Raw genomic sequence first — 20,196 nt, 5'->3', positions numbered from 1 at the left:
TTTAAAGCCTTTGACATAAAGAAAGCAGTATTTTAAACCAAAGAATGTGCTATTTAACAATTTTCCTTTTTATTTGAGAAGGTCCTTTACTTGCTGTAGTGCCTTCTTATAATTAGAGGATGAAGGCACTTGGACTCTCTTCTGCTCTGGAGACAGGAGGTCTCATAATCAGATTTACTGGTTTCCTAGAGACAGCCCTGAGAACACATTTTTCCAGTACCTTTGGTGACCAGGGATTTATCTCACATGAATAATTCAGCGTGTGCAAACCTCATTTTACTTTCAACCTCTCCCCACATGCTAAGAAAGATCTAAAATGCTTCCAATTTGCCTTGGCTTGTGGTGAAAGTCCTAATGAACTGTGAACTACTAATCGGGCTTTGGGGATTTAGGAATGAAGTCAGAACTAAATCCCAGGTCACGCGTTTTCAGCAGGGCGACCCCCTCGACTACCCTCCCCTTCCAGCTTCTATGAAGTTAAGCGCCTGGAGGTAGGAGGAGAGGGGCGGGACTCCACGTTTCCTAGCAACCGAGCGCCGTCCCCTGATTGGCTGGTCGCCGCGCGGCCGCCATTTTCAAACCCCGGAAGATGGCGATGGCTGCGGCGGAGGCGGCGGTGGCTGCGCCCTCCTGACAGGAACCCTTCACCGGGCCGAAGCGGCCGGGCGCCGTGCGGCTCCCAACGGGCCTCCCGGGCACCCGGCCACCGTGCCGCCCCCTTCACGCCATGGAGCCCGAGCTGGCGGCCCAGGAGCAGAGCCGGCCGCGGAGGCGAAGCCGCCGGGCTTCGGGACTCAGCGCGGGCGGCGCCGCAGAGCCTTCGGCCGACACCCCCGGGCCGGGGCCAGACGGCAGGTGAGCGCTGGGGGCGGCGGCGCCTGGGGACCCCTAGCATCGGGTCCGAGGCTGGGGAGGGGGTGGGAGGAGGGGAGGGGCAGGGGAGGGGAGGGCCGGGCTGCCTACTCTCCTCCCCCTTCTCCCCCTCCCTCTTCTCCCCCCTCCCCCTTCTCCCCCCTCTTTTTCCTTCTCCCCCTTCTTTTCCTTCCTCCTCCTCTTCCCCCTCCTCTCACCCTCCTACCCCTCTTCCTATCATCTTCTCCCTCGTCCTTTATTTCCTTTTCCCACTCCTCTCCTTCCTACCTCTCCCCTGCCCCCTCCCTCCAGTCTCCTCCCCTCCCCCTCCCCCACCTCCCTTAATGGGCCTTGGAGATCCTCTAAACTTCCGGCAGGTTTCGGGCTGGAATTGGGAAGGTTCCTAAATGCCCACGGGGAACTGCTGGGTCGGAGGACAGGAATCGTCCCTGGAGCCAGAGGACTTCTACCAGACAGCAAACTTTTAACCTAAAAACGAGCATTAATATGAAAAGTTTTGCCGAGGTCAGAGTCCCTCCTTTGGAGCCTTGGCCAAGTCGGGGCTCAGCGCAGCTCACGGCCCCAGCCTCCTGGGTAAAGAGAGCGAAGAGGATGGTCGCTGACTTTTTAGCTGTTGACACATTTCACATTCTGTCCCGTGTGTCTGCAAAGGAAGGACAGTAGCCGAGGGTTTCAGAGGCTGTGTCTGCAAGAGGAGAGGGTGAAAAAGTGCTAAAGGCGTGGCTTTCCCCTCACGGTTTTGCAGGGAGTGGGTTTCCAGTGACTGGCGATTGGACCTTACATCCCTGAAGTTGTGTCCTCATCCGTCAAATAGGATTGTAATAGTACCCACTTCCTGTAAGTTGTGAAATTCAGTGAGCTCATGTGTGTAACCCTGTACACAGAGAGCTCTCAACAAGTGTTAACTGTTATTTGTCGATTTTTATCTATAATTCCGCACCTCCATCTTTTCAGAAGCAGTGTGGACCACTTCACATTATTACTTGAGATAAACTACAGTTCCTTACATAATTTACATTCCAGTCATTCCTGGATGTGCCAATCCCCTTTTTTTTTTAATTAATTTATTTTTGGCTGCATTGGGTCTTGGTTGCTGCGTGCAGGCTTTCTCTAGTTGCAGCGAGCAGGGGTTACTCTTCATTGAGGTGCACTGACCTCTCACTGCGGTGGCTTCTCTTCTTGCGGAGCATGGGCCCTAGAGCGCATAGCCTTCGTTAGTTGCGGTGCGTGGGCTCAGTAGTTGTGGCTCAGAGGCCCTAGAGCGCAGGCTCAGTAGTTGTGGCACACAGGCTTAGTTGCTCCGCGGCATGTGGAATCTTCCTGGACCAGGGATCGAACCTGTGTCCCCTGCACTGGCAGGCAGATTCCTAACCACTGAACCACCGGGGAGGTCCACCGATCCCTTTTTGAGAGAAAGGAAAACAGCTTACTTTCATGGACAAGGCATTTATAAACTCATTGTAAGTTATCATGCAGAGAGAACAGTATCTTTTTCATTAGATACTGATTTTTATTTTGAAGTTTACGATAACCCTTGCCTGAAACTTTTATACTGATTACAGCCTATTTTAAGAAGTGAAAGAGCAGAGAGAGAGATGTCATCATCTCTGAGACTGAGAAATAGGAAAATCGGGAAAGAATCAGGAAAGCCTAGTTAAGGGAAAATGAACATAGAATTTCAAAAACATCAAGTGGGGCAGTGTTAAATTCATTGCGCCTGCCTAGTGCCAGACATTGTTGTAGATACTGGGAATTCTGGTGAACAGATGATCTCCCTGCTCTCCTGAAGCTTAAAGTCTGCTTGGGGAGGAAAGACAATAATGAAATAAATAATAAAATATCAGGTGGTCATGCTGTGAAGAGGCATACTAAGGGGGATAGAGATAAAGAGAGGGTCATGTTGCTGTTTTTAAAACATCACAAGGAAAAGCCTCTCTGACGATAGCGATGATATTTAAGCAGAGATCTGAAGAAATTAAGGAACAAAGCCATGTGAATATTTGGGGAGAAAGGCAGTAAGTGCAAGTAGAATCCTATATGGTATGTTCAAGGACTGCAGAGAAGCCAGGGTCACTAGAGTGGAGTGAAACAAAGGGCAGAAAGGTAGACGATGAGGTCGGAGAGATGGCTGGGGCCAGATGGGGTGTATATGGTTGACTGCCAAAAGGACTTTAAATTTGAATCCGTGGTTGGGAAGCAGTAGGAAATTATGTGATCTGTCTTTTAAAAGGATCGCTTTGTTATGTGGCAAGGATAGAATCCGGGAGACCAGCTAAGGCTATTGCAGTTGAGACATCTGAGTGGTAGATGTGGTGGAAAATATTCATATTTGGGATGTATTTTTAAAGGAGAGCTGACGGGATTTGCAAATGGATTAAATGTGGAGTTAAGAGAAATAGAGGAATGAAGAATGATTCCAAGGTTTTTGGTCTGAGGACCAGAAGAATGGGTTTCCATGTTCCTACAAAGGAAAGACCTGGGGAGAAGTTTGCCCTGGGATATGTTATAAGACTCTTATTAAGGAGTTCATCACACCAGTTTCTTTTTCCTTTTTCTTTTCTCTTTTTTCTGCTTTTTTCTCTTTAAAAAAAATGCTTTATTGAAGTATAACAGCCAAATGAAAGAGGACATGAATCATAAGTGTTTTTTGCTCAGTGGAATTTCATGAAGTGAATGCATCTGTGTAACCAGGTATAAATTGGGGGGTTGTCAGCAAGCAGACTTGAAATCACAGCATTGCGAAGTCATCTATATAGTGAGTCTGAATAAAGAAGAGATTGGGGGGCTTCCCTGATGGCACAGTGGTTAAGAATCCACCTGCCAATGCAGGGGACACGGGTTCGAGCCCTGGTCCGGGAAGATCCCCACATGCCGTGGAGCAGCTAAGCCTGTGTGCCACAATTACTAAGCCAGCGCTCTAGAGCCAGCATGCCACAACTACTGAAGCCCACGTGCCTAGAGCCCATGCTCCGCAACAAGAGAAGCCACCACAATGAGAAGCCTACGCACTGCAAGGAAGAGTAGCCCCTGCTCGCCGCAACTAGAGAAAGCCCACATGCAGCAATGAAGACCCAACGTGGCCAAAAATAAATAAATTAATAAATAAATTTATTTTTAAAAAATGAAGAGATTGGGGACTTAACCATGAGGCACTCCCACCTTTAAAGGTCGGGGTAATGAGGATGCTCAGAGGAGCAGCTGGTGAGGTAAGAAAGAGCCAAGTGAGCTCAGGATCCAGGACACCAAATGGAAGAAAGGATTTTGAGAAAGGACATGGTAAACTATGTCAAATGTGACTTATAAGGAAGTACTGGAAAGTTTAGTTAGATAAGGAATGAAAAGACCATTAACCTTGGATAGTTTCCATGAAAGTTAAAATATTGAATTTAGAATGTTTGTAGTGGGTTGAGAAGAGAATGAGGTGTGATTTGTTCTGGAAATATGTGAGCGTTAGACACTAGGAGTATGGAGATGGAAAATACTGTCCTTACTCTGGAAGAACTTATAATGGTATAGGGAAGAAAGTTAATAATTATAATAGTGTATGACAACAGTTACTATAGCTGTATATATATGATGCCATAGATGCAAATAAAAGGAGAACTTACCCTGACTGGAGAGGACAGGAAATGATTCCCTGTAGTAATCCCCAAGTCTTGGAGGACCAGTTTAGAGCGTAGGTGTAAATGGGTGACGTCATATGGGGGAAGGATGTTAAATGTTAAAAGGCCCTTAAGCAAATGAGCATGATGAGTTCTAGATATCATAACTAGTTCACTGTGGCTTGACGCTAGTTGTGTAGGAGAGAGGACTCAGACCCAGAGGAGGTAGTGATGAGAGATTATACTGAAGAAGTAAGAGTCACATCATGAAGGGACCTTGTATGCCATGACAGTAAATCTTAGGAAGACTATTCCCTAAAAAGTGCTCATATACATAAAATTTCAGATTTGTGGACCCTTGCAGCCCAACTATGGATACGAAGTTAAAAACCCCCAAGTGAAGATGATGAATTGGTGGGAACTCTATCTGCAGTAGCCTAGATGAGTATTTGAATCTGATGGCTGGCAATGAGATAGGAGAACTTGACACGCTCAGTGTGGGTTCCACTTTCAAGAACTCTCTCTGCAACTGGAGAGCAAGAAAGAATAATGGAGGCAACGCAAGCTTGTGGGGTAGAATCTTAAGAAGGGGTAAACTTGATATGGGGTGGGGGCGGCGGGGAATAAGCAAGTACAGGGAGAGGTTGAAGAGACAAGAGAGAAGAGATGATGAAACAAGTGACCAGCAAGGCAGAAAAGGGTGGAATCCAAATTAAGGGTAGAGAATCTAGCCTGGCTAAGAGCTAGGTAAGTTTGGGGGATGGGGTATGTTGTAAGCAGGAATTTGAGGGCTTTCCCACCAGGGTTCTGTTTTTTGTGTGAGGTTGGAAATGGTGTCAGCTGAGAAAAGGGTGGTGGCAAAGGCAGCATGAGGAGAGTAATGAAGTTAGAAGAACCTTGGAGGGAGAGGATGTAAGATCATCTACAAGAACATGTGAAGTGTGACAAGATAGTGTGAATTAATAGTGGGGCAAGACATAACTGTTTAAGCATAACATCAGATCCAGAAATCATAAGGAAAAAGATTGATGTATATGACAAGGTAAATATTAAAACTTTTTCTAGACAAACTCACTGTACACTAATTTGGAAGACAAAAAACATACAGGAAAAGGAAAATATCACCTTTTTTAAAAACAGTGTTCACATACTGTAGTTTCACCCATTTGAGGTGTATAATTCATTGTTGTCCTATAGATTCACAGACGTGTGCAACCATCAGCAGGCAATTTTAGAACATTTTCTTCACCTCAGAATGAAAACCCGTACCCTTTAGTTATTCATCCCCCTCCCCAACACTCCTTTCTTGCTTTACCCCAACCTCTAATCTACTTTATCTCTATGAATTTCCCTCTTCTGGACATTTCACATGAATAGAATCATGTGGCCAATTTTAGTGAGCCATCCTTTGCCCATTTTTAAAATTGGGTGATTTATATTTTTTATTATTAAGATATAAGAACTCTTTATTCTGGATACAAGTCCCTTACCAGATACATTGTTTGCAGGTTGATAGGTTCTCCTATTCTGTGGGTTGTCTTTTTTTTTTTAATTGAAGTATAGTTGATTTACAAGTTGTGTTAGTTTCTGGTATACAGCAAAATGATTCAGTTATACATATATACATATATCTTCTTTTTCAGATTCTTTTCCATTATTGTTTATTGCAAAGTATTGAATGTAGAGCCATGTTCTGCTCCTCCTCCAGCGGCAGCCATGATGGCAGCTCGGGCATTGTGGCGAGGGGGACGGTGCCAGGCAGACGCTCCCTCGAGGGCTCCCTCCTCTGCCTCCTCCTCTCACTGCTCCGCTGCTCCATTATTTCTTCAAATATTTTTCTCTGCTCCTTTCTCTCCTTTCCTTCTGGTACTCTCACTGCATGTATATTGGAGCGAAATCTGGTAGATAAAACAACATTTTAATAAGGTGTATATTTAAACCAAGCAATTATAGGGATTGATCTTAAGAAAGCAGTTGCATAGCATATGTAGATGTATGTACAAGGAAGTATATCACAACACATTTTTATAGTAAAAAGTTTAAAAAAAATGAGAAAATTAAATACATTATACTTTTATACAATGAAATATCATTAGCTATAATAGTTTTTAAAATCTCTTCATAATTCAGATGGAGTTTATTTGGTATATTGTATACAGTATATTTGGTTTTTAGTTTCTTTTTTGTTGTTGTTTTTGGTACATTTCCTCTGTATCTGTGCAGGTTTCCTCTAGGGTAGCAGTTCTATAAGTTTGACATCACTGATAATCTAGCTTAACAGAGGAGGGCTGGATTCTTATATCGCCTTGTGTATAATGTGTTGCAGTGTATAAAGTTGAAGTATATAAAGAATGAAGTATATTAGTAGATAAAGGAAATCTGCCCTGACATAGATTTTCAGTTCAGTAAGGCATGGGTACTTTAATAGGCTTTTCAGATAATTGAGGATATTCTTTGATAATACACCAGAGCTTGAAAAGTGGTAGTTTCTTAACAGGTGGCTGCAAATTAGAATCTGAAGCCATAGCAATGAACTTTTCATTCTCTGTTACATTAAAATCCATTGGTCTGTTAAAACTTTGAATAGATCTATTTTACCCATCCTTGATTTTGTGACATTATGCATTTTTCATTTGGAAAATATTGGCACAGGGAGTTAAGCAGATCTTCTGAAGGTTGATACATACTGTTACATGCTATCAGAAAATCACAATTATTAATAGTACCACCAGTCTCATGTGAAAGCTTTTAAGTATTGGGAGGATGCCAGACTCATAGTGATGGGTACAGTTTTCAAACAATTCTAATTTTCATTTGAAAGCTCAAATTTTTATCATTGGCAGCAGCAGTACTTCATTATAGATAAATGTCCGCAAAATACTCAAGTCCGAATGACAGTTTATCTGTTAGTCATTCTCTGAAGTAAAAATATTGTTCTCTGCAAAGCTAATTTGGTTGACAACCTGATTGATCACACAATTGCTTTTCCTCAAGACAACCTTATTACACTGGCCATTTTCCCTTATTCAGAAGGGATATTCCCCTGGAATTTGTATTGTTACAATTGATTCATTTATATTTAATATCTAATTCTTATTCTTTGTCTCTGGCTGCTTTTAAGAGTAGAGAACCAAGGATATATGACCCAGTGTACAAGTGGAGGGCTTGGCCTTAAATAATAGAGCTTATCCACTATAACAAGAGAGAAGAAAAGGTCTATGGTTGGTAGACTGGACAGTGTAAATATGTGGGATATAATAAGGTGCAGAGTCAAAGCTGTTAGTGAGGTGGGGGTGGGGAAGGAGTATTGGAAGAGTAAAGAGAGAAACGTTTGAAATAGTTATTTCAGAGGGTAGGTGAGGAAATGACAAGGGAAGTCTAATAGCATTGCTGAGCAGAACTGAGGATCACTTGAAATTTGTGGTCAGGAATTCAAAGTGAAACTAGGCAGCGTGTGTGTGTGTGTGTGTGTGTGTGTGTGTGTGTGTGTGTGTGTGTGTGTGTGTGTGTGTGTGTGTGTGTGTGTGTGTGTGTGTGTGTGTGTGTGTGTGTGTGTGTGTGTGTGTGTGTGTGTGTGTGTGTGTGTGTGTGTGTACACATTTGCATGCATATTACTGTTTACAGGGCCTGCCCTTTAGTCAACCTACCCACGTGGTTGGAGCTCATTTCCAGCCACATCCGTTGCTAATTATTAATCCCAGCCATCCAGGCAAGAAACTGGCTAGACTAGAGAATGAGCAGGGAGTAGAAATGGCTAGGATGTGCAGAGCCTAGGAGAGATGGCTTACTGTTTTAAATCTGTACTAAGTTAAATAACGGATTATTAAGCTGATTTGCCTCTGCTAAATATTGATACGGGGGATTGCTTCACACTGAGGTAAAAAAATTTTTTTGAACATAATGTGTGTGATGACTACTATAGGATATGGCAGGGGCAAGATAATTAGGGAGAAAAGAGTGGAGACATCTGGAATCCACTGGGGTGTAAGCTTTCTGTGCGGCTGCCTCTTACGTGGCAGGCCTCTTGCTCCTTTTTCAAAACTCTTCTGTCCCTCTTTTTGTTTTTTTAAATTTTTATTTAGTTATTATTTTATTTCATTTAATTAATTAATTAATTTGTACTGGGTCTTTGTTGCAGCAGGTGGGCTCCTTAGTTGTGGCATTCATGTGGGATCTAGTTCCCTGACCAGGGATCGAACCCAGGCCCCCTGCATTGGGAGCATGGAGTCTCAACCCCTGCGCCACCGTCCCTCTCTTTTTGTTCTGGGTAGTAATAGACCAGGGTCTTGTCCTCAGGCAGCCCTAGGCCCCACCACGCGTCCCATAGCTCAGAAGGCGGCTTGCTTTTCTGGCCCAGTTTTCCTGACACTGAGTTTGTTCTAGCCCCAGCTTTGACTCAGCTAATTATTTTCTCTGGGAATGTACACTCTTTGAGACTGTGACCCACAGCCAAATAAAACATTAGTGTTTAAAGAGTTTAGGCTTTACAGTCAGACTCCTTGGGTTCAAACTCTTGCTCTTGAGGCCTTAATCTCTGTTAAGTCTCACTTCATAGTGTCTAGCTCATTAGTATCTATCTCATAAGGCTGTGATTAATCTCTTTAAATCTCACTTCATATAGTATCTGTCTCATAAGGTTGTGAAAATTATGGTAGATGATTCAAGTAAAACATTAGGATAGTACCTAGACACAGCAAATACTCCAGAAATCTTAAGTGTCATTATTTTCGTTTTCTGCAGGAAGCACTAGAGCTATAACTTACTTACCCTCTATCAAGGAATATTTAGCAATTAGCTCTGTTGTCAGTTTTTGTAGAGGTGGTACAGTATAGTTGGTAACAGCACAATGCTAGATCTTTTTTTTTTTTTCTGCGGTACGCGGGCCTCTCACTGTTGTGGCCTCTCCCGTTGCGGAGCACAGGCTCCGGACGCACAGGCTCAGCGGCCATGGCTCACGGGCCCAGCCGCTCCGCAGCATGTGGGATCTTCCCGGACCGGGGCACGAACCCGCGTCCCCTGCATTGGCAGGCGGACTCTCAACCACTGCGCCACCAGGGAAGCCCCCAATGCTAGATCTTTGACTTTTGTTGTCCTAGTGAAACTGATGAATTTGTAGAATGGACATCCAGGGTTAAAGGTATATTCTTAAGCCAAGCTAGCTGTTCTGTTAACTTAGAGCTGAGGATTCCTGTTGCCTTTTTTTTTTTTGCGGTACGCGGGCCTCTCTCTGTTGTGGCATCTCCCATTGCGGAGCGCAGGCTCAGTGGCCATGGCTCACGGGCCTAGCCGCTCCACGGCACGTGGGATCTTCCCGGACCAGGGCACGAACCCATGTCCCCTGCATCGGCAGGCAGACTCTCAACCACTGCACCACCAGGGAAGCCCTCCTGTTGCCTTTAAGGGAATTTAACTTCTTGGGTGGACTATTTTTCAAAACATTAAAAAAACTAAGTTAGGGCATATAAACACAAGTTGAGCCAATCCTTGATAATCCCGGATTGTCATTATTATTACTATTTATATTAAGAGTTGCTGAAAATAAAAGGATGCCCCCACTAGCTCCTAAGGCTATTTCCTCCCACATTGAAATGACTGTACTTTTTAACAGTTTTATTGAGATATAATTTGCGTATCATAACATTCACCCATTGTAAGTGTGCAATTCAGTGATGATTAGTAAATTTATAGACACAGTTCACTGTTAGAACATTCATCATCCCAAATACTCCCTCAGGTTTGTTTGCAGTTTGTCCTTGCTCCTACCCCCAGACCTAGGCAGCCACTAATCTGCTTTCCATGTCTATAATGTCTATTTCTGGACATCTCATATAAATAGAATTTTACAATATATAATCTTTTGCATTTGCATGTTTTGCAGTTTGTCCATATTATGACATGTATCAGTATTTCATTCCATTTTACTGCTAAATAGTATTCCATAATATGAAATGGATATTCCACATTTTGTTACTCCATTTACCAGTTGCTGGAGATTTGAATTGTTTCCAGTTTTCATTATTATGGATAATGCTGCTGTGAACATTTACATACAAGTCTTTGTGTGGACATACGTTTTCATTTCTCTTGGGTAGATGCCTAGAACTGGAATTGCTGAGTCATATGGTAGGCTTATGTTTAACTTTTTAAGGAATTGCCAAACTGTTTTCCAAAGGGTACTAGATTTTTAACAAAGTAGCTTTTAGATATTTTTCTCTTACCTCACTATTACTTGCTGCTGGCATTATCCCCTGTACCCTCTCTCCTGAATCTGATGCTGTGGGCAAGGCAACCTGATAAGTATATTAGAAATTCGTAACGCAAAGGCGTTGAATGATAGTCTTGAGCTTTAGTGTAGGACGTTGTGATGTCTGGAATGTGTGTGTGCATGCTGGTTTCTAGATGCTCAGCTGTGTTCTGGACTAGGGATGTTCCAAGATGTATCTGTTATTTGGGACTCTCAGATACAGGTGAGAAAACCCCAGTGTGGTAGAGGAGATAGTCTACATGATTATCAGCTCCACCAGGCCCTTTCTGAAGTGGAGAGGAGACAATCCCTTAAGATGCTAAGCAGTCAAAACAGTAGGAGATGTCAGCTTCCTCAGATATTAGACCCAAATAAGTGAATTTTGTCATTGTTTGTCTAATTTGCAAAGCACTTGAGACCCTGAGTAGTTCAGCACCCCAAATACCAACAAATGTTATCTATAAAGAATAGTTACACCATTCATTCTATAAGATTGATGCATTCATGGTACCCTTGGCATTTACAGATTACATTTTTAATTTAGCTATCTGTGAGTTACGTATAGTTGTTTGTAATCAGGCTGAGAAATGTGTTTGAGTTGCACCCAACAGCTGCATATCAGTACTACTGTGTTCTTTCTTGTTTTCACATAGGAAGTAATTTTTCTTAACAGATCTGGAGGCATCCCAAAAACTTTTCAATTATACTTTGTCATATTTCAAATGCCCCTATGCCTCAAGTCTTCTTTTTTGCTAATTTCAGTGACCTACTCTGCTATACTCCTATCATTAGCCCTTCTATTTTGCTTGCTTTTTAAAAAATATTACTTTGCTTACTCATTTTGGTTATTTTCATTGTAAAACCTTAAATACCTATCTTAATATAAGCCAGTATCTTTATATTTTTGTGGTTTATTTTCCTTTTTAATTAGAATAGTCACTTATATTGTCTGGTCCACTTTATGAAAATGTTGCCATTTATAAATCTGCCATTATAAATCCAATTCAGCTCTTAATTACCTGCCATGATAGAGGAGGGCAGTGACACAAGTCATAATCTCTGAAAATACAATTTGGTTTAAGAATGAAATAACAGGATGATTTTCTTTTGAACATCAACTTTGCCATTTTAATTACGCTTTGTTTAGACTAAATTTAGTTTAGTGTAAAAATAAGAGTTTGAAAACACAGCAAATGATACAAAAGGAAATGTGTTAGAGGCCAAGGAATAATCATAGTGGGGTTAATAGGATACACAATTAATATACTAAGCTAGTTCCTTTAGGTATTAGTTTACTTTATGCTTTAAATGTTATAATTATTTGGATATATGAAGAAAGGGGATTGGACAAAAATTCTTGAAAAGATGAAGAAGTGTCACTTCTTATTTCAGCCTTTGAGCTCCCTTTTAAATGGACTGTACTGGGTACCTTCTAGAAAGGCCATTTTTAATGTTTTATGAAATCAAAAATTTTTCCCACAAGGATTTAAAATAGCTGTGTTACATTTTGAGTCTGACCCCTGTGAAAAAAATGACTATATATCTTTCCGAGATTTTTGAAAGCTGGCACTGACTCACATGCTTTCAGGGCACAATTTGTTTTTTGGGTTCCTGTTTTACATGAGTTTTCAAAATAAATAGGTACTTGTTATTGAAATAGGAAAAAATAGCATTACTGTAAAGCTGATTACAACTGGTGCTGGAAAGAATCTTGCCATCTGATTGGAAATATTTTTCCAGTTTGTTGACCTGTTTAAAATTCCGAACAGCTAATTCTTTCCAGCTTTCAAACATCACATTCATTCTGAGGTCAGTATGGACAATTCTAGGGAATAAAGAAATGAATAGCTTTGGTTTTGTGTTCTCCTTAATACTTGTCTTATACCTGAAAGGAAGTGTTTATTGACTATTTTAAGTGCCACTATGATTACTACTTTGTAATGAATATTTTATTACATTAAAAATAATCTGAAAAATCATAATTGTTGCTTCTCAACCCAGTCCCTACTGGTGGCTCTTTTTAACTGTGTAGTATGTGATAGCACTTACCTAGAGCAGTATTTTTTAAAAAGTGTGCTCTATGGACTCATAAGGTATGAAGGTCCTGTTTTCCCTGTAATCTTTTGGCATTTGCCTATAATATTATTGATATTATCTATGTATACTATAATACTATATCCATGTATTCTTTTTTTCTGATTTATTTATTTATTTATTTTTATTTTTGGCTGCGTTGGGTCTTCGTTGCTGTGTGCGGGCTCTTCTTGAGTTGTGGCGAGCTGGGGCTACTCTTCGTTGTAGTGGGTGGGCTTCTCATTGCGGTGGCTTCTCTTGTTGCGGAGCACAGGCTCTAGGCACGCAGGCTTCAATAGTTGTGGCACGCGGGCTCTAGAGCGCAGGCTCAGTAGTTGTGGCACACGGGCTTAGTTGCTCTGCAGCATGTGGTATCTTCCCAGACCAGGGCTCGAACCCGTGTCCCCTGCACTGGCAGGCAGATTCTCAACCACTGTGCCACCAGGGAAGCCCCCCGTGTATTCTTTAGTCATATGAATTATAATTTATTGCTGATGTCTTAGTGTTTTATCAAAAATCATGCTATTTTCTTCATTGTTGCTTGACTTTTCTGCAGCGGCAAGAAATCATCAGTTCCTTAGGTTATTCTGCTCCACTAAAGAGGCCCTCAAAAATTTATTTGAGCTCCAAGTAATTATTCAGGAAATGATTGCTTTAAATATCTTAAGATCTTTGTACATCTGTTTCTAATTATTATTAGTGTCATCCTATTTCGCTATGTCAGGAACCTTAATAGTAACTGAACAGGCCTAGGGAGGAAAAGGAGAATTCTCCATCCAGTGATGCCATTGAGCCCTCTCTCTGGTCTGCTTTTCCTCTCTCACCTTGCTGCTGTCCCTCTGCCCCTTACTATCTGTTGTAAGCAATATTGGAACTGCCTCTTAACTTGTCTACCTGACCAGTGTGGCCTTCCTCCAATCTTGTTTCTTAGAACTCAATTGCTGACAGTTGCCGTACATATTGAAGATCAAGTCCATACTCTTTAAGGATTGTATGTGAGGCCTTTTATCATGATCTAGCCCTTTTTTATTTCTTTTGATACTCAAACATAAGGAACTACTTGCCGTTTCCTGAATATAATTCATTTCACTCCCCCTTAACATGTACTATTCCCTTTCCCCACAGAGCCTTCCTGGCTCTTGTATGCTTGCTTTTTTTTTTTTTTTTTTTTTTTTTTGCTGTACGCGGGCCTCTCACTGTTGTGGCCTCTCCCGTTGCGGAGCACAGGCTCCAGACGCGCAGGCCCAGCGGCCATGGCCCACGGGCCCAGCCGCTCCGCGGCATGTGGGATCTTCCCGGACCGGGGCACGAACCCGTGTCCCCTGCATCGGCAGGCGGACTCTCAACCACTGTGCCACCAGGAAAGCCCTCTTGTATGCTTTGCTAATTGCTATTTCTCTTTGATTCAGCTTTAGTATTAGTTAATATTAATTCTTCTTTGAAGCCATTTTGCTATCCTCTTTCTCCTTGTAGCCATTTTCACTTGTGTTCCTTGTCAAATAAACTTCTGCTTTATATTTAGCTTAGAAAAGTATAAAAGCCCCTGTGTTTGATTTAAGCTTCTAACTATTTGTAGAAATAACAGCCATCTGTGGTTTTCTGTAACTTATAGACCCCTTATGAGGGTCAAGGGTGAGAGACAGAATATACAAGTGGACAATGGCCTGACAATGCAGGAAGCTAAGTGCAGTAACTTCTGTAATAATCGGCCCCAGATGGCCAGGACTTGGTCAGTAACTGCCAGCTTCCCTAATTTTTGTCCTTGCTTCCAACTTAAAACCAACTAGAGCAAATCAAATCTGCACCCAGTAAATCACATAGGATGCCCTAGTCCTAGTTAGCCTGCCTACAGCTTCCCCCTGCCAGTCAGGGTACACCTGAAGCCTTCCCTGTTTTCCACTGTAAAGCTTTCTCATTACTCAGCCTGCCTTATGTAAGTGATGGTGGCCATCTCCCTTGCCGTAGCAAGCTCTGAATAAATAGCCTTTGCTTTTCTCATAAGTATAGTTTATAAAATTTATTTCCTATGCTAGCTATGTTTTGTGATTTTCTACATGTTTTATAAACATAAAGGTTTATATTTTATAAAGGTGAAGACAGATTTTTGTCATAAGGATTCTTTTGTTTCTTTACATTGAATGACAAGATGACACAGAATAAAAATGTGTAACTTAGTAGTAAAGAACAAAATCCTAGTCAAATTTTAATCTTACTTGAGACCCTTGTCTCAGATATAGTTATTCAAAGTTTTTTGTTTGGTTTATTAAATCATAATTTTTTTTAAATCAGTACATGGAAGAGATATAAACATGAAATACAAAATAAATGCATTTAGGTTTTATTATGTTAAGAGTATTCTTTTATTCTTATTTTTAAAATAGTAAGCATGAATGCTGAATTTTATCAAGTAATTTTTTGCATCATTTACTGTTTTTTATTTAACCTATTAGTGCAGTATATTGTATAAATATATTTCATATTATTGAGCCATGTGTATGTTCCTAGAATGAACTCTATTTGTTTTGAATTATTTTCTTTAAGTACTCTTAATCTGTTCACTAATTTTATATAGGTCCTTTCATTTTTGTAAAGTTTCTGAAAGTGACCAGAACCTATACCCTGATTTTTTACTTTTTGTGGGGTTTTTTTTTTTTACATATCCTTCCTCTTATTTCTACAATTGAATGACTAATAAGGCTACTTTGAACAGTTTTGAAACTATGAAGAAGATAGCTTTTTATCTGTCTAGTGCTTTATTTTACTGAAGTTACTCTCAGTGTATTTATTGTTTGAATTTTCTGTTAACAGATATTCCCTTCAGAGAGGTAGCTCCTTCACATTTTTAACACCTGGCCCCCATTGGGACTTCACTTTGGTGAGTAGACACCTAGGTTTTTTATTTCAAGACATTAGTTAATTCCTGGGTTGTGTTTCAGTCTGGTGTACAGCTCAGTTGTCTGTACTTCTCTGAAAACCTTGAAGTACAGAGTTTCTATCACCATCTTTGGCAGCCTAATTTAATTCTTTTCTGCTAACAAACTGAAAGAAATTTTTATTTCAATTAAATATAAAATATATTTTGAAAAGTATCAGATCTATTCATCTTTAACTCTATGCAATTCTTTCTCTCATCCCTACCCATGTTAAAATTAAGAGACTATATTAATGAAACGTGAGGCTATTTTTATGCACACACTCTAACAGCTTTTTTCTTGGTTGAAAAATATAAAAATGCTTGTAGATAATATATATAATGAATGAATCATTTCTTTTATTAGTCATCTTAGTATAGAGGGACTCCATTATTTTTAGAATGAAACTTTACAGAGGCATCTAATCTTGTGCGAAGTGACACCAGAAAATTGGGGGGTTTTATAATTAAATACTCATTACTTCACAATACTCATATAAATAAAGTATGTACAAATAGAACATGATTCTTATGCTCTTCTTATTTGGGGGAAATAGCAAAAACGATTCTGCCTCTAGTTTGCCAAACTTTACCTATGTGTGCATGTATTGATGATGTGCCATTTCATTTGTATTTAATTTGTTTTTCTGTTGGGGACTCCTGTTTGAGATTTCTGTGAATAATAGCATTTACATACATTAAGTGGTCAGTAAAGCATTCATGGTAAGAGTCTCCTGTTTTTAATGCAGTTCCACATTTTCCTTTCAAACTTTTTTCATCTTGGTCCCGTTCCCTTACTAGTTGAAGAAGCTAAACTTAAACAGAAAAACTAGTAGAGAAGTGTCTCCAAATTTGACTTTGCAAGCCTATCAGCAAAAATATTTTGAGCATTATCCCTGATATATTTATTTATAATTTTTAGGTATGTAGCAACTTTATTAGCTAATATCTCAAAGCTCAGTACCCACTTAGGGTGAGATTAATGATAGTGGACATAAATGTATATTTCAAATAGTTGGGATAATTTCAGTTTGGGGCTGACTTCTAAAATGGATTTGATAAGATTGCCATTATCTTTAACTCACATTTTTAAATGTGGTTGATGATGAGCTCATCATCTGTGTATTAAATTTTAGTAAAGCTTATTTTTTAAGGATTAAGAAATACATAAAAATGAAGTTCTAACATTTTCCTCCTGTACTCCAGGAAAGATACCATGCATGTCGTCTGGGATAGATGCATCTCACTTGGGAAAGCACTTTTGTACGGGTCTCCATGACAAAAGAAATATCTAACGGTTCATGTATTAAAACTTTTGGAATGTGATTAAGGAATACTTAGAGGGAGATTTATAACTTTTTAAATACATAGTTTAAGAAGGGAAAAGAATAAAAATTAAGCATCCAAGAGGTGAGAAAAAGAACAATAGAGTAAATCAAAGAAAAGAGGAGGACAAGTAAGAGTGGAAAAAGTAAAATCAACACCCAATCATGATAAAATTCTTGGCAAACCAGGGATAGAATAGAACTTCCTTAGCCTGAGACCTACCACAAACAACATACATAATGATAAAATGAGAGCGGCAGTCCCTTTAAATTTAGAAAAAAGCATGCTGTCATAATATTTATTCAGCATTGTACTAGCGCTCTTAGCCAACACAGTAGGACAGGAAAACAAGTGGTACACAAATTAGAAGGGAAGAGACAGTCTGATTTCATTACTGAGAGACAATATGATTGTCTACATAAAATATCCAAGAGAATATTAATAGCAACTATTAGGACTAATAAGAGTTTGAGCAAGGTTATAGAAGTTATAAAAAGAAATCAATAGCATGTATGTATATTAGTAATAAACAAATGTAATTTTTAAAATTTATTTATTTATTTATTTTTGGCTGTGTTGGGTCTTCGTTTCTGTGTGAGGGCTTTCTCTAGTAGTGGCAAGCGGGGGCCACTCTTCATCACGGTGCATGGGTCTCTCACTATCGCGGCCTCTCTTGTTGCGGAGCACAGGCTCCAGACGCGCAGGCTCAGTAGTTGTGGCTCACAGGCCTAGTTGCTCCGCGGCATGTGGGATCTTCCCAGACCAGGGCTTGAACCCGTGTCCCCTGCATTGGCAGGCAGATTGTCAACCACTGCACCACCAGGGAAGCCCAACCAATGTAATTTTTAAAGATGCTTTTATTGAAATAAAAAAATTTTAGACTAGGAATAAATCTATGAAAAGACGTGTGACAATTTTACGGGGAAAACTGGAAAGCATTAATAAAGAACATAGGACACCTAATGAAATGGACAGATATACCATTTCATGCAAGGAAAGGCTCAACAGCATAAAAATGTACATTCTTCCCAAATTAATTCATAAAGGCAATGCTGTTCTGATAGAAATCTCATTAGAATGTAATAGATCCCAATTCATGCAGAGAAATAGAAGGCCCAGGACAGGGAAAGTAGTGTACCCATCAGGGAGCATTATGACTGAGCGTATAAGCTATTAAGACTCACTCCAAAGGTACAGAAATTACACAGCATAATATGGGTGCAAGTGTAGATAAATAGACCGTTGGAATGAAATAGAGAACCCAGAAACCGACTTATGAGAACTTATTGTATCATAGGCGTTATGAAAGAATGGTGCTCTCAGCAAAGGATGTTAGGGGTGGGGACAGTTGGCCAAATTACCTTATACCACATACATACAAAAATAAATTCTAGATGGGTTGAATATACAAATATGAAAAATGAAACTTTAAAATAGTTAAAAGAAAATACAGTAGAATGTTTTAAAATCTGTTAAATTTCTTTATACATATGCCCACACATGTATAGATTTTATATAAATACACAAGTATGATCCTGTACATGTCTTTTTTCCCTCAGTACAATCTTCTTTTTGCTTGGCAGTTTCCTCCCCCTTTCCTCTCTTCTCCCCATGTAAGTCCTTCCATTCCCCCAGTTCCACGCTAACCCATGTCAACAACACTGTATGTATCCCTCTATATTTTGCTCATAGAATTATTTACAAATACGCAGCCTCACAGATAAGATACACATAAGCAGGATTTTTGTTTAGTTTGCTTTTCAAAATTAGGATCATATTATTCATACTTTGCTGCATCTTCTGGATATAACCTTAGAATCAGTAGAGATTTCTTGAGTTCTGTCACCTCATTTTTAATTTTTTCCCAGTCCTGATTTATATTGTTCTTCCATGTCTTGTATCATTTTCTTAATGTCTTTTTAGCTAAATTTGAAATAGTATTTTATAGGTTTGCTCTGCTTCTTTGAGCATTTCCTTTTGAGGTGACTTCATTCCCTGTAGGGATGATATTCTGCCCCTTACTCTCTCTTTTTTCTTACAGTTATTTTGTGTAGAATTTGACTTGGGGAATTTTCTGTTCATTTTTTTCCTGAACTTTTACAAAGAGGCTTGGTGCAGATAGCTTTTCTATCTTCATAGAGTTCCCTCTTTTGTTGTTTTCATGGGGCTTGCTTCTGAGACTTCCAGGCTCCGTATATTTCCCCCACTTCTATCTGGACTTTATCTTTCCTTTTCTCAGTTGCCCCCATTCTGCTCTCAACAGTTTCTCCTCAGGGTGGGGCCAGGTCCTGGAAGGGAGCCCTGGCTTGTCAGTTTTGAGAGTTTACAAGAGCTAGGCTGTATCACAAGTAATCTGAAAAGTTATTTTGAGGCTTAAGAGAAGAAACGTTACTTAAGGATTATTTTTCAGTATTGATTAAGGACCAGAACTTAAAGCTATATACACAGTTTTGTCACTACTGGCACCAGTAGGGCTGAATGAAGGTGATGAATGATAACAGGAAGGTACTCCCGGTACATGCATGTTCATTTTCCACCTGATAAATCCTGCTTCAGGCAACAAATCTTAATTACTTGGGCCATGAGAAAAGGATATTTTTTTCCTAGTGAAATCAACCCCCCCATAGGATAAATAATATGTGTTCCTTTTTTAAGAAATTTATTATCTTTATATATAAAACATATTTTACTTTTTCTCTAACAAGTATAGACTTGACTTACATAAGAGTTCTGTTCTGAAAAACTTTAGATAAGTAAGTTTTTTAATAGGGTGGAATCACTTCACAGCAAGGGATGATTTAGTCATAGGGGACTTTTTAGAAAGTATATAGTATGTGCTAGCGATAATTTATGGGCATCCCTCATAAAAATAATTTTCTTATGAATACAGCCTAAGACTTCACTTTTTTTTTTTTTGCGGTACGCGGGCCTCTCACCACTGTGGCCTCTCCCGTTGCAGAGCACAGGCTCCGGACGTGCAGGCCCAGCGGCCACGGCCCACAGGCCCAGCCACTCCGTGGCACGCGACCCTCCCGGACCAGGGCACAAACCCGCGTCCCCTGCATCGGCAGGCGGACCCTCAACCACTGCGCCACCAGGGAAGCCCAAGACTTCACTTTTTAAAACTGATTTTTCTAGTTGTATGTGGTCTTTGTTTAATGGAGTAA

The 20,196-nt window shown here is 40.2% G+C and overlaps 1 protein-coding gene across 1 annotated transcript in view; it reads left to right on the top strand.

Annotated features, from left to right (window-relative positions):
- The first annotated feature begins 568 nt into the window (after window positions 1–568).
- The window catches only part of NET1 (neuroepithelial cell transforming 1), a 54,354-nt gene continuing 34,726 nt past the window's right edge, over window positions 569–20,196 (top strand). Inside the window, exons 1-2 of the mRNA XM_081229228.1 lie at window positions 569–855; window positions 15,601–15,667. Of these exons, the coding sequence (XP_081085354.1) occupies window positions 728–855; window positions 15,601–15,667 (195 nt within the window). The 5' untranslated portion in view covers window positions 569–727. The remainder of the gene's footprint in view (window positions 856–15,600; window positions 15,668–20,196) is intronic.

Source organism: Mesoplodon bidens (assembly GCF_964165515.1).
Source record: "Mesoplodon bidens genome assembly, chromosome: 3".
Lineage (NCBI taxonomy): Eukaryota > Metazoa > Chordata > Mammalia > Artiodactyla > Ziphiidae > Mesoplodon > Mesoplodon bidens.
The sequence above is the reverse complement of the archived record's forward strand: the minus strand, read 5'-3'. Positions and strand labels throughout refer to the sequence as shown.